The sequence below is a fragment of the Pararge aegeria genome, chromosome 11 (genome assembly GCF_905163445.1).
Source record: "Pararge aegeria chromosome 11, ilParAegt1.1, whole genome shotgun sequence".
Classification (NCBI taxonomy): domain Eukaryota; kingdom Metazoa; phylum Arthropoda; class Insecta; order Lepidoptera; family Nymphalidae; genus Pararge; species Pararge aegeria.
The window spans coordinates 11,281,160-11,296,372 of NC_053190.1; the positions used below are offsets into that span (position 1 = coordinate 11,281,160).

Here is a 15,213-nt window from a genome sequence, read left to right on the forward strand (position 1 = left end):
TTTATTGTCGCTATTTCGGTGTAGATACATCTGCGACATCATGTGCGACCACCGGAAAGACGTTTTTTATTACACCTTAAACATAATCCATTGTTGCAGCGTAATATTGATTTTGTCAATGTTTCCATAATGTAATACAGTGATAGGTACTATTATTTATGAAGAAGTGAAACGGTTTCTTAATCCTATTATTTAAAGTTACTTAAATTAAATATCTCTTTTCGCTATATCGGAATTTAATTTCTTGTTTTGACTATTCGATTGAATAAGTATAGGTAGTGATCATCATCATAACCACCCACTTGGGAACATGTCTCCTTTCTTATTAGAGATAGGGACATGGAGCTTCTACCTATCATGTTTCTTCAATGCGGCGTTAATGATAATTACCGGAACTGACGGCTTAACGGCTTGGTAATTTAATGTCCCATTGCTGGGGATAGTCAATTGGTTTTCTGCGCTAGTTCTTTCAGAAGAAAAAGCAGACATACTTCATTGCACACAAACTTCAAAATATATGTACATAAAATACAGTAGTAAACATAAAAAAAACAAAAATTAAAGAAACTTCAAAATATATGTACATAAAATACAGTAGTAAACATAAAAAAAATAAAAATTAAAATGCAAAGGCGGCCTTAGATCTGCAAGCAATCTCTTAAAGGCAACCTATGACAGAGAGGAATAAGGGTAAAAGTATTTTAGAACACACCACTTAAACAGTCAGTGTTTTATTGGCATTCTATGGTTATACAACTAATTTTAAGCATATCGCATAATAACATATCCCTGACCGCAAACAATTCATCATTCTCATTAAATCCTTTATCAAAAGGCCGCACAAAAACAAAATCGTCATATTACCGAATCGCGCCCCACCTACCGAAAACGAGATACCACAATCCAAGCTAATGGAGTGTCTCATAATGACGGTTGCTGACATAAAAATAAATAGGCGAGAGTCGGTTTCTGCGTAAGCTGATACTATGATAACGGCATCGCTCCCCCGATAATTGCCGAACTTGTCCGAGGATACACCATGATAGTAATGTTGAATTAGTTGCTGCTGGAATTGGACTCTATGATTGGGTTTTTTTTTGGGGTTAATGGCTATTCTTCCGCTTTACAGACAACTTTTTTTTAGACTTCAAATTATTTGTTAAGTTTGTACATAGGTCCTAAGCATATGGCTTATAATTTCCCATCTAGGAAACTATGGATTCTATGATAGACTTCTGTAATAATTTGTCACAAAAAAAAACTTCGTATTTCTTTACTTTTTCTCTTTGGCATGGGATTTCATAACCTTGCACTAAGTTAAAATACCAATTAGTTGCAGAAGCAGTTAATATTGACAATTCTATGGTTTTGCTTGTTTTTTTTTTTATCTAATATCATTATTCCTTACAGCTAACTAACTTAGAAGTGCGTTATTACAAATTTAGACACTGTCGAAGATTGAAATCACCTTAAATTTACGTTTGCTAAATTAGGCAACTGTTGAGTGAACTTTGTACTTAATATTAGCGTAACTTAAACATTATTTAATTAAATTTATGACTTATATTGATTATTATATAACAGGAGTTCCTTTGTTCGGAGACACTTGTAAAAAATATGCAGTCTAGAAAATGATAGATAATTAACAAGAAATTGACGTGTTTTATTTCTGTCTTAACTTCAGCCAATATTTAAGACAATTTTAGTAATCCTAACGCGATTAATAAAAATTTTTTAAGCGACTCGCTGAAAAATTTACTTAACACTAAACTACTTAGCGATTGAGAGTGAGAAATTGTGATGAATGTATCATAAAAATGAAATACTTAAGTAGGTATTCGCACGTTATACCTACTTAGAAAGTCAATGTAGGTTCGTTTCTAGGACTTATTTACGTGGTGATACGTAAAGATTGTACAATTGAGAGTAACGAGACAGGTTTGCGAAGTTTATTGGTATTTCATTCTGTTTTATGAGATGGTAAACCTTTAATTCGTAGCAGTGTATTTTGTGTAACGTGGTTAAGGGCGCGCAATAGGCTTAGAGCCAAGATTTAGGTGACAAACTTTATTGCAGCCAAGAATATACCGTCGACTATTACTTGCCCATAAATCACGGATGGGAAAACAATAAGCGTGAAATTGTGGAAACTGCGGACGATGTCTTGTATTAAATCTTGGGGGAGTGAAATAAATAAAAATAAATCTGTGTCTACCCTCACGCGCGAACATGATTTATTAGATAAGTCCCGCAAAAGACTTGTACAAGGCGATTTAGATACTGCCCCTGGTTCTTTTTTAATTGATATTAATTAATTATTATTACGCTGCCTCCATTGTATCGCTACAAGATATATGTTGGCACTAAATGAGAATGGAATTTGGTCTTAACTCGGCAGAAAAATACTACAATAATAATAACGTAAATATAATATTATACCGTCATCGATCTGACAAATAATCATATAAACAGAAACAAGTACTTAAATGCATTACTAGTTTGTCTACTACAGTTCCGGGTTCATGTTAGGTAGAATTAAGTCCCAACTCTACCAATGTAAGTGTACCGTCATAAACGGCAGTAACGTGCTACTATGTCCGCAGCTCCAGACCGGGTCGACCTCCGAAGCGTGCCTCCGGAGTGGGTCTTTCGCTTGCCGCCACCCAGTTCCCGGGCCACCCGTTCAAGAAGCACCGACTAGAAAATGGGGACTACTCACCTTATGAAAATGGACATATGAGTGGTGAGTGTTTTGTTTTATTATCCGTCGTCGGCATTAAATTTAAGTCCAGCGAAAAATAAACAACGGTAGAGTTTAAAAAAATCTCTTTAATTTTCCACGATAATAAGCGATCCTGCAGTATGGAGAGTAATGATGTATAAATTGATACCTGTGCAGATTTTGGTAGGTAGGTACAACAAACTAATTTTGTTTATAGAACCGTATTTTTCCAACGTTTATTATTGATCATTTATTTAACTTACATTCCAAATTAACCTTCTTAATAACATGGAGCATAATGATCAAAGATAACGCGATGCGTTAATACTGGGTGCCTATACTCCGGTTAGGCGCCGGATATGAAACCCTCCTCGGGTGGTATGCTTTCTCATTTCGTATACAAATTACACAAATACAAAATTATCCCAACACAAACGGAGAAAAGGGAATAAAGTGATTAAATAGAGCTCAGCGCAAGACTGCTGGCAATCAATCATTTTTGTCGCTTACGCCATTGTTGCTTATTTTGTCTTCTATCCCATTCCCGCCAATGATTTCTAATCGATCTATCTCCTTCTGGCGTGAAGTGTCGTAGCAGACAAGGGAGCAATTACATTCGTGATCTTGCATAAGCGACGCTTGCTTATCGCGCACTGCCGCGTTTGGCTTTGAGTGCAGTTTGTTCGCATTTTTTCCCCAAATTTGCAATTCGAAACACTCTCGTGAAGGTAAGTATTGTTTTGTTATTCTTTACCCCGTGCCCTCTCGTTACACATGGCATTTCGTTGTTGTTATTTCATACATTATAACATTGTTTAATATGTATAGTGATAGGGATCAATACAACGATACCCGAGTTAGTTATATATTCCTCTTAAAAAGTTTTTAGTTTTCACTCGGAGTAATTAAATTGTTTACCGGAGAGCATCGCAGAATGTTTAACTGTTCTCAAACATAATTACTAGGAAAATCATATAATAAATTATTTAATGCTGTCTTGCTCTAGCCCAAAGATTCCTTTCCATTAATATATATGATAACAAATAATAAAGTAGTTCTAAATATAACTGGGCCTATAAGTGCAAGGCATAGGAAAATAAATTCAAACATGTTAAGCACTGTAAGACTAATAACCAGAAATGCACACAAGCGCATTTACACTCTTCAGTAGCTAGACCTCACGATGTACCCCGTGTTCAATACGTTATATTATATCTACCTACCTAACAATCATTTTTCAAATCTAAAAGTAAAAACCATTAATAACATGTACAATTGGTAATATTGAATCTAAATAGAACTGTAATTAAGTTTTGTGTAGATTACGTTACCATATTTCACTGAGATAGGTACAATCCGATGTTAAACTAATATTATTTTGACGAGTCGTTGACAGTGGTTTGAAGTTGATGAGTTGATGAAACACACACGCATTTTCTTGAGTCTTCGGTAGCACACAGATGTAAGACGCCGTGTGTTTACCTCATACATGAATGGATCTTTGGATGAGTGGGTAAGGTGGCGGGTGGTGCGATCTGGCCCATTTTCACCCCGTATAATAATAGGATACGAAAACATCGCAGAATATAATCCTCCTAGGAGGTTGAACGGAACGGGAACAGGAATATGAAATGCGTGGAAGGGACATGTCGGTTCACGTGTATTGTGAAAGGGTTGATGTTTATCTTTTGACGATAAATCAAAACTGATGTTCATTTAATTTTATTTGTTTTAAATTTTATGTCGTCTTTGGAGAATGTCTCTATTTAATTATTACAAAATTATCATTTAACAATATATTCGAAGGTTTTGTTTACGCCTTGTGTTAGTTTTGTGTTTTTTTTATTATTATATGACAAGTGTGTTGTTTTTTGTTATAGCCCCTGAGTCAGAGTTTACAGAAGAGATATATGGGTTTCCATTGATCTCGTGGTAAATACCGGTACCATATAGACAGGTCCCTTATTTCTAAGGAGTAGGACTTACCACACGATTGCTCTGTCTAATAAGCATTGCTGGACCTTTGTATGTCTATCCTTGCTCTTATAAGCATAACAGTCAAGAACATGACACTTTAGTTACTTGGAGTTCTGATATTTTTTTGTGGTTTTGTATATCCCCGTGTCTCGTAGAGTTTTAGCCGTGGGTCCCGGATATGTGTCACTGACATGTCGTTATTATCTTATAAGCACGCCAAATAAGGACAGCGCCAAGGGTCTGGAGTAGCTTGGGGAAGGCTCGAAGGAGATTGGTCGGTAAAGTAATGTATGTAAAATCTTGTCATCTACTCATAAGCAATACTTAGAGTAAGATATACCTATATATAAGACAAACCTAGAGTTAAAAAATATGTTTAATACACCCCCATTCCTCGAAGAGCATGTTAAGCCGGTTCAGGTTATTTATCGCTAACAAGTCATAATAGTCGTAAAAGTTATAGCATAGCTATAGCATAGCGAAGAGAATACCTCTCGGTTCTATGAGATAGGCGGCCTGAGCCCAGTAGTGGGACATTAAAATGCTACCTATGATGAGGAAAGCTAGTACTAACTACTATAGTTATGAGTTAAGCTTAGAAGGTTTTACGACAATCATCATTACCTTCCAACTCAGCCATAAAGTCCCGAATAGAAACATAAATAACTTTTTCGATACTTAATGTTTTTTTACAATATCCGTATTAAATTGACAGCCCTACCTATAATTTCGGAGGCTGGCATGAAAATGATGTGTTGATAATAATTAAAGGTTTCGTGCGATGTCGCGATTCGGATGCTATATAAACGGGGGGATAATGTGAGGCATTATAACATTACGCAGGGGTATACAGCTTTACATTCTGATTGAATTCTGCGACTGAAATTAAGTAAGGATTTGCCTGTTTATGTTAAGGGAGAGGGATATGGCGGATCAGTCAATTTGGGACTCGGTTGTCTGTTCACGCCTTTGTTCCGGATTTCGTATCATAATTGTTTTAATGTTGAATATAAAGCTATTGTGTTATTTGAGGGTGGTGCGGCTGGGTAGCAACAAGTTCTAATATTAGAACAGTGGTAGGGGTTAACCCCGACAGAGAGAGTAGTAGTAGAGATTTTGGGACTGAGCTCGTCCGGGAAAGTACTGCCAAGCTTGTTTCTGTCGCCTGAGTAACTGAAGGGTGTGCTTGCCAGAGTAGCAGAGCTGTGCTTGTGCAGGCACTTGAGGCTTAACACCTCTGCTTCAGGGTGACGGACACAGCACATTAATGCACGTGTTCCTCTCATACCCTGCGAACGTTTGATCTGTTTATAGGCAATGGTTTTCTACTGGGCATCTGTATTAATAAGAAGCCCAAAACACAGATTAATATATTCATCTACAAGCGTTTACCTAATCCAACTCTTGGGCCACGAATACCTCGGTGAATATAAAAGTTCAAAGATTTCGAGACTCAGAGTTCCTGGGACGTCATCCTGATTAGCAGCTGAGGTTACAGATGACAAAATAAGGGGTTAGCACTGAGCTTAGGTAACCAACTGCTACCTAGAGTAATGCATACCAAGCTTTTTTCTGCTCAAGCTTGCAGTTGGTGCAAAATTGAAAAAATATATCGCAAAGCATTCTATCAAAGCGTCTTTAGGTTAGACAGTTATGAAAAGCTCGCTACTGTACTCAGACAACTTGTAACAAAAAAGTTAAAAACTTTGCTGTGGAAAATTGTTGACGTTAAATTTGTTTGTACCCTGTTATTACGTTTACGTACCAATGACTAGGTTTAAATCTTTTTAAAAACTCTGATTAAATGTTGAAATCGGAAGGCATTAACATGACCAACGAGTTGTTTGTCTCAAGTCCAATAATGAAATACATAAACAACTTATGTAGTTTATAAAAAGGAAGCAACAGTAAAAGAAAATGCGTATTACAAAACATACAATGTTGCAGGAATAGTTACAGATGGATTCACTGTAATTGCAAGAACTATGCAGTGATTAGAAATTAAATTCCTATTAATTGTATTGTCGATCGATCAATCAATCAATTGTAAAATAACAGTTAGTATTAAGGGAACCTTGGCAATCTTTCTTTATGTGCAATCATGGTTTTTTTTAAGATTAAACTTATTTCGAAAAATTTTAAAGGCCGTTACTAGCACAACGTATTCGTATTTGAATTTTTTAAGCCGTCTAACAAAACATGAAATAGAAACAATACAAGAATTATACCTCAGAGATGTAAGAAAAAAGAAAACGTTGTCTAGATGTAGACCTCAAAGCAAATATTTACTGCCTTTTCCAAGACACACGGAATATATTCAAACTGTTATACTGTAATTGCTTGAAATATCTGTGGTCAATAAATTTGTTTTGTCTAAAGACCAATCTTAGCAATCCAACATTTATATAACTTTAAGAACTAATGACTTAAAACTTCATACAATTGTTATTATTTAACTAATCTGTTTTTAAAAGCACACGCAGAAATAGTTCAAAATGGATTAACTGTAATTTAAAGACACATCTGAAGATAGTCTTTAAAAATAACCGCTCTTAGAATTACAACTTTATCGTCTTTATTACCAACATTATTATTAGCCAATTGAGAAAATAATCAAAAAAAAACACGTACAATTGCCATTATTGCAATCTTATTTAAAACTAAGCGCAAAAATGCAGCAATGGTTACAGGTGGATTAACTGTAATTACAAGTAATATCTGTAGTCATTAGAAATTAAAATTCATAATTATTGTATCTACTGTCTACAGAACGATCTCAACATTCCAATTTTATCGTCTATATATCTAACGTTAACAGCTTATTAAGCGAATAATAAAAAAAAAACGTTGACATACAATTGCTATTATTCAAATTGTCTTTTTTTAAAAGCAAGCGCACGCAATCCAACATTTATCGGTACATAAAAACCCAATTTGTTCCACAATTGGCAAATTAAAAATTTCCTATAAGTTGTTTTTACCTGCATATAGTGCATACGTAATGATCAGTGCAGTCGCAGGAATTGCAATGGCGATTAAAACATTAAAAGCAATCGTTGGTGAAACAAATTACAGATGTATAAGGAAATGGCAAGAATACGTGTAGTCTAAGAGACTGACGTTAATCTGAAGTACTATAGAATACATAAAACTATAAGCAGCAAGATTAAGATGTCGTAAACGTTTGATGTCGTCTGTTCACCTAGTTGACGCAGTGTTTTAAGGTTACAATATTCCAGAACCTCAGGACTGCAACCGTTCATCTACAGTCCAAGATATGTTCCCTGCCCATTTTTGGTTTAACTTCGTTTATCTCTGCTCTCTGCTTTCTTGCTTTCTGCAACTTTGTCTGATTGCGATAAATTATCACTGTCAAATCTCATGTTATTCCTAAATTCATCATTCATCCTGGATATGTTGACTTTAAAGGTGCACCGGTGTTGGAGCGAAACATGCGTATATAGTACATTGCGGAAGATCTGTTTGGTGTGTATTACATATAAGGATTATACGATCGAAGCGGTGCTAGCTAGGTAGGACTTTGACTTCACTTTCGGTGTACCGCGTTCGAATCCCAGCACGCACTTCTATCTTTTCTGAGTTATTTGCGTTTTAATTACGAAAATATCACTTGATTTTTCTAAGAGATTTCCCAATAATGTTCTCAAAGACGAGTGGAGTCCACCAATCCGCACTGGGCAAGCATGGTGCACTACGGCCTTAACCCCTTCTCTTTGTAGTAGGAATCGCGTGTCCTGCAGTGTGCCGGCCGGATTTGAGAAATTCTAAATGACACCGTACAGATTCTTCTGCATGAAATATAACAACTATCTCTAGGCCTTGTTAGCAATGTCTATTAGACGCCGAACCGAAGCGTAACGGCGAAGTGTTACGATCATCGTCAGTGGGACGTCAAGTGTGATTTCCACGTTTATTGCACCGCACCACAGATAAATACACTCAACGGTAATAAATAATAATAATATGCTATTACTGTGACTGCTATGAGTGAGTACTGTTACTCCAGCTGTCGATATTTTTACGTTTGCAATCGATAACAAAAAATAAAAAACCTGCTCGTTTGGATGCAAAGTATAATTTTCGTTCAACGTAAGTTTTTTAAACAGAACGAGTTTCTGAATTTAAAACATTTTGTGTTGCATAATATTATGTTTGTGTACCTCACTCTCTCTCTTGTTCATCTCACTTCGAATATAAATAAAAATATGTGTTCCATAATACATGAATCATATATCATTAGACACAATATTTTAGTGATTTTTGTTACTTTTTCCATGCCTATTCGAATAACCACGTTGTTCGGTTAGAATATCTAAGAGATTCCAATTAGAATTTTTCTCAGTACGTTTCAAGACATTCCGAAAGCGTCAAAGCTTAAGAATTGTATTACGTTACTACATCAGAGATACTCTTATCAAAAGCGAAATACCAAGTTATAATTTATGACGTCACGGTGGTTTAGGTATGTGACCTAAAATTCGGTACTGAAAATGAACAATGGGGTTAGTCGTTTGTACATTCCACTACTATATATGTCATTCCATGTTTTGCGTTCCGAACATTCGAATCGTGTATTGGATTAAATTTTCGAGAATCCAGAATATAGTACCTACTTGTACATCCGGAGGGTTTACACGGTGTGATTTTTTATTTATAATATTATAGTCGGTCATCACGCAGAACACAGATTGTTGAATTGTAAAATGTCAGTGTTTAAGAGCCGTGCCGGCCTCTTCTTGTTACTAGAATCTACTTTCAGAACCGGTGCAGTGGTAGAGTAAGCCTTCCTAAAATTAAAGCTACCTGTATCCGCGTCAAGAGAAGTATTTTCTAGGTAAAAATTGGTAATAGGGAATCTTAAGAAAAATAATCTTCATTGAGAGCTTTTCAGACGTACCTATTCAGGTTATTTTCCTGGCAAAAATAGATACAATGACCGAATTGTTTTTTCTACTTGTTTCTGCCCAGAATAGTTAATTTTGGGAGGTTTTCAAAAAATATATTATATTTTATTACTGTATATTATTTATTTATTTTTAAGAGCACCTAATATATAGGTGTTTTTTATTAGTGTTTTTAATGCGACTATCTCCATGTGTCACAATTCCTTATAAGGATTTTATTGTTAGCCGTACCTATAAATCAGATGAAGTTGTAATAACTTCTTTTGTCTATAACCGTTCTTGAGAAGTAGAATTGGTTTTTTATGCCGTTGTTAGAGGCAATAAACATTTCTTGTACGTCATTTCCATACCAACATTAGCAATAAACTATTATAAACTGTTTAATTCCCATCGTTTTGTTTGTCGAGTGGAACGAGTAAGGCGTAGGGCTCACTAGGTTTTTTCTCAGCAGCGATTTTAAGTGGCTTTAGATGTAACAACGTCAAGTACTGATATGCACTGTTTATTGAAAGTTATATCTAAGCATTCCATTCATTCATTATTTTGCCTAATATGAGCACTTTTTAGACGTCACGTAATTATATCTGTTTGCAGTAACTCTACGAACCATATGACGAAACGAACAGTAAAGAAAGATTCTACCAAGAAGAACACAAGTAATTCAACAGTTACTCTTTTCCAACATTGTCTTACAATTTAATAATCATCTTGTGTGAGATGAAAACGGAGCGGCTTGCTTTCAAGCAACCTTGTCATTACGAAATAGCTCCATGTATTCAAAGTATTATGATACATTCTTCAAACTTATGTAAAAGTAAATCTTAATGTTCGATGCACAACGATTATTATCTATCAGGTAGTTATAAACCCCTATATAGTTATAAATCTTTCTCACAAAACGGTGTTTGTGACTTACTCAGCGGTTTTTTGATGCAGTGAACGCCAAGCTTTACAATTAAAATGTTGTTTTGCCACTTACAACATTACTCACACCTCGCAGTCATCGTGCATTCATTTTGTTTTTGCGCAAGTAAAAGCATAACGACGGAATTTCTTTTAATTAGCAATACCGGCGTATTTTGAATGTCGGCACTGGTAACATTTTTGATACGTAATTGTAATGTAAAAAGTTTTTCTTGAAATTTTCGCATTGTAGACATTTAAATTTTTCTTTAATTTAACTTGCCTCCGCGGCGCTTTGGTGATCACTGTGGTCTTTTAAATAAGAGGTCCAGGTTCGATCCCCGGCAGGAACAATTTGAGAATTTATAATTTCAGAATTTAAGGCTAAACACCTACGCCTCAGGTTGATGGACACAACGCGGAACTTCATAGGACGTGTTCTCTGCATGGCGTGCGAAATGTTCCTCTGTTTATAGACGATGGTTTTACAATTACAATCGGGTGCCAAACGATTGTAACTATAAAAAAAAAATTATATTAAACTTCATTACCAAAGGGTTTGTAGGTTTGTCATAGAGATCACTTTGCCTTGGTATATGTAGGCGACTACAGACGACTACCGACTACGACATAGTTTGCGACTACGTTGAACACCGGAGCTAGTCGACACACAATTTACAATCGCATAAAATAATTTTTGCAGATTCTGACGAGAACAAGCCGGCAATAAACTCAGCAGTAGCTGTTTTCCAACATAGCATTTAAAAATCATTATTCTGTTTTGCGAATGATGAAGCGGTGTGCTTCCAATCCACCTTGTCACTAAGAAATGATATGGTTATTGAATTCACTGCTATACTACTTACTACTAGGTAAGCTCATATTATGTTACTGCTGTACTACAAATCATCAGACCACACTGCTAGTATATACACGTAATAGAGACGTTAAGTTATAAGTAAACAAAGAAGTTAGCTGAAGATATAGAAACTCAGGTTAAAATACTGATATAACATGTTTCGCTAGGCTGAGAACCACCCGTGGAGAACCAAAATATTGATCGAGTTAAAACGAAATTATAGGCTGCATCGTAACTCAATACGTTGGGTATCCGCTCGGCGACAGTAATAACACTGTATTAATTCATCCAAGTAACTGCCCGTCATGAAGTGCGTCAATAAATATGGCCATCGAAACTTACTTCATGAATAACTTTCATATCAGACCTTTTTTAAACAAGCTTTTGATTATCAAACTTGTCATAATATCTCTAAAAAATGCTCGTCACTTCAAATCAAATAATTAGTTCTACCCTAGGTTAAACTTAACAGACCATATTCCATTAGGAAAACTAGTAAAATTCACTCAGAAACTATCTAAGATTCTCGACATGGTGTGTCGTGTGTACTACCAGTGAGCTCATGGCGCACAGGAAAAGTCAGCCACTAAGCATATATAATATGCTCGGAGTATATCATGATCAAATCAGAAGTGAAGATCTCTCTTTAAGAACTAGCGCTTAGTAACTTGTGTCTAGGAAATGCTAGAATGGCTACTTGACATCGGCAAACACAGTCATAGTAAAGAAAGAAAGAAAAAAATATTTTTTACATTTCGCCACACATTACAATATTAACGACACTACGTATGTTACTCGTATGTGTGGCACAACCTAGATAAAAGGTGCCAGCTCAGAATTGAGCTGCATGCGCCAGTGGGAGCATACAGCGCTGATTTTCAGTTGGCACCTTGTACCATACCATACCATACTATACCTTAGTAGACCATCCCACAAAGTGGGCAAATGTCATCAGACCAGTCGTTGTGGAAATCTCTACAAACTAGACCCAGCAGTTCAAACAGCAGTTAAGATGAAGATGTTATTTGCAAATTCCTAGTATAGGCTTGTGAAGAAATCGAGAATGGTTCTATGTTTTGTTCCATACAAATACATGGGCATCTGCCAAACAATCTCAATATCTTATTGACAGATAAAACATCGATATTCAATAAGAACTTGTATCAATTCTGATTCGGTAGCTGCAGCTGGTATTAACCACACGTAATCCCTCCATTGTGCGTTGATATTAATAAAAATATGGCTGGATATTTGTATCTTTGATACTTATTATGTAACAATGGAATCGGTTCTTTTGTGAAAGTTTACGGATGAGTTGGTCTCAACAAGTTCTAGGTCGGTCGAGTCGTGAATCGTGAGTTACGAAGTTGTATCACTTCTTGCAATAGATATTCGGTAACGTTTGTAATTTTGTTTATTTAATACCTAGCAGCTGATGCTCGTGTCTCAGATAGTCACTGGACGCAAACGGAGCAAGAACATGGAGTGTGAGAATAAAATATGTCCCTCCCTATAATAAATGGATATACCTATTTCTAGCAATTGTAGTATTTCTGTTCAATTAAAGATCGAGCTTTCAACTGTACCTAAATAGGCGTACATACTACTATTGACTCTCAAGCTCGAAGCCATGAGAAACTTGCAAGATTTTTAAAATACACGTAAATAATGTAAGCAAACATTTTAGTGAACACTCGCAGAAATCTTCCGTCACTAAAACGCACATAATAACGGATATGACACATTCTAATCCCGGCACATTTATTTATCCGGGATAAAACTGTATCCCGGTCAATTTACGAGTAATTAACTCTGACCCTCTTTCGCACACCGAGGGAGGGTTTTATTTGCCTCATAGAGCTGATAGTCTCGTATTGCGTTAAACTTCTTTACTATTAGTCTGTAATTTTGTATCGTGGAACCATTACTTGGTATAAATAAGAATTTATTTTATAAATGAATGAATTTTTGAGGACCTCACTGGTGCAGCGGTGATCGCTGTTTTAAATTGGAGGTCCTGGGTTCTATTCCCGGCAGGAGCAATTTGGGTTATTAATTTCCGAATATTCTGGTCTGTTCTGGAGGGACGCTTCTGCCGTGGCTAGTTACCACCCTACAGACAAAATCTGAGCAATTAAACGTTCCAGTACGATTTCGCGAAAAAACCTATTACGGTTATTATATACGGGTTTAATTTAACTGTCATCCTCCCTAACATTTTAGCCCACTGCCATCTTAGACTGCATTAGCACTTACCACCAGGTGAGATTGGGCTAACTTGTAGTGGAATCAAAAAATTACTAAATATTTAAACTTAATCTTTCATTTAACTTCTGCGAAGGGTTATTAGACTCGTACCTATGATTACATTTGCATTTGAAACACGTGCATAAAGAATTAAACTTTTTGTCCGCAATAGTTCAACTTTATCTGGTGATTGTTATAATATATTCATTACTATAAAAAGATGCACCGTCTCACCGTCTGTAGTATGCTTTAATCACTCGGAAATTTCGCGAAGAAGTATTTTTAATATTTTATAACAGTTTGTTTGTTTTATTATGTTTACACAATAAAAAGAAAATTGTCCGATGCATATTCCTTTGTTTTATTATATACTGACATCATAATGGTATTTCTGTTATAATTGCTTTGTCTAGTGTAACTGTCACGAATAAAATCGTAAAAGAGGTTGAGAAATTAAGCGCAAAATATATTAATGGGCATGATGCCAGCAACAAAGAATCGCTATAATATTGTTTTTAATGATGTATTCATGTACCTTGATGTAAAATTTATATTCGGAGTGAGATTTATTTATTTTTAATAGATAAAATTGTAAAACTCCGCCATGAAAGGTGAAACACCGAATTTAAAATTAGGATGTCACGTCAATATAATTTACAATCCAACCATCTAGCTTAGTTTTTTGTTATCATTAATCTTTAGCTGTGGAACAAGGACTTACCAAAGCTCTAATTTGCCTATGATGTCACGAGTGCGGCCATGACACCCGGCAAGTTTTCGCGGGGATTTTATTTTTAAATATAAATGGCAATTTATATTTACAAAACATTTATTTTCTGCAAAAATAAGAAATTTTTTGGATGTAGTTTGATACCTATTTCCAGAGCAGTTTTTCAAAATTAGCCATCATTCCTGTTATAGAAAGAGTTGCAAATTTTAGAAAATTTTACTATTTACGGTACATTCTTGCAAGATATTGTTGTTATTTTAAGCTAGAGACTTTAGTAAGAAAAGTTCCCTATCTCGTTTCACACGTACAAGATAGCGTGCATTATGTAGTTGTAGTTACGAGTATATAAATAAAGATGTCGCTTTACTCCCGCCAATAACTTCTCAAATTGCGTTAGTAAGTGAGGGACTCGGATTAGCGCGAGTTAGGGCAAATATTTTATTACAGTCCAAATCTCCCGCTCTCAACGTTTTATTGTTCATAAGGCTCGTCCGAGCCAAATGAAAGAGTTTATGGCGATCACATAAGTCTGTCGGTGTTGCAACTTAGAGGGACTTTTCCCCGTTTTTGTAAGTGCGGTTATGTTTTTGTGGTTACATTAATTACCTACTATAAAATATAATATAATATAGGTATATAAGCTTCATGCTACGCTTTATTACACACTAAATGTGTAACCTATTCATGAACAATTATATTGATCAAAACGTGCAGAATAAATTACAGTTTTATTAAAAGCATGGGCGGTTTCTTTTTTATAAATTATTTTTTACTACTAAGCCTTTCTGGAACTATTATTATATTGAGCTTAGGTTTGTAGAAGTTTTACGAACAGGCATTTATATTTATG

General features: G+C 35.4%; 1 protein-coding gene across 1 annotated transcript in view; it reads left to right on the forward strand.

The window, feature by feature from the left end:
- The window catches only part of LOC120627421 (dachshund homolog 2), a 207,292-nt gene that overhangs the window by 84,502 nt on the left and 107,577 nt on the right, over positions 1-15,213 (forward strand). The window contains exon 4 of the mRNA XM_039895423.1: positions 2,604-2,743. Within this exon, the coding sequence (XP_039751357.1) occupies positions 2,604-2,743 (140 nt within the window). The remainder of the gene's footprint in view (positions 1-2,603; positions 2,744-15,213) is intronic.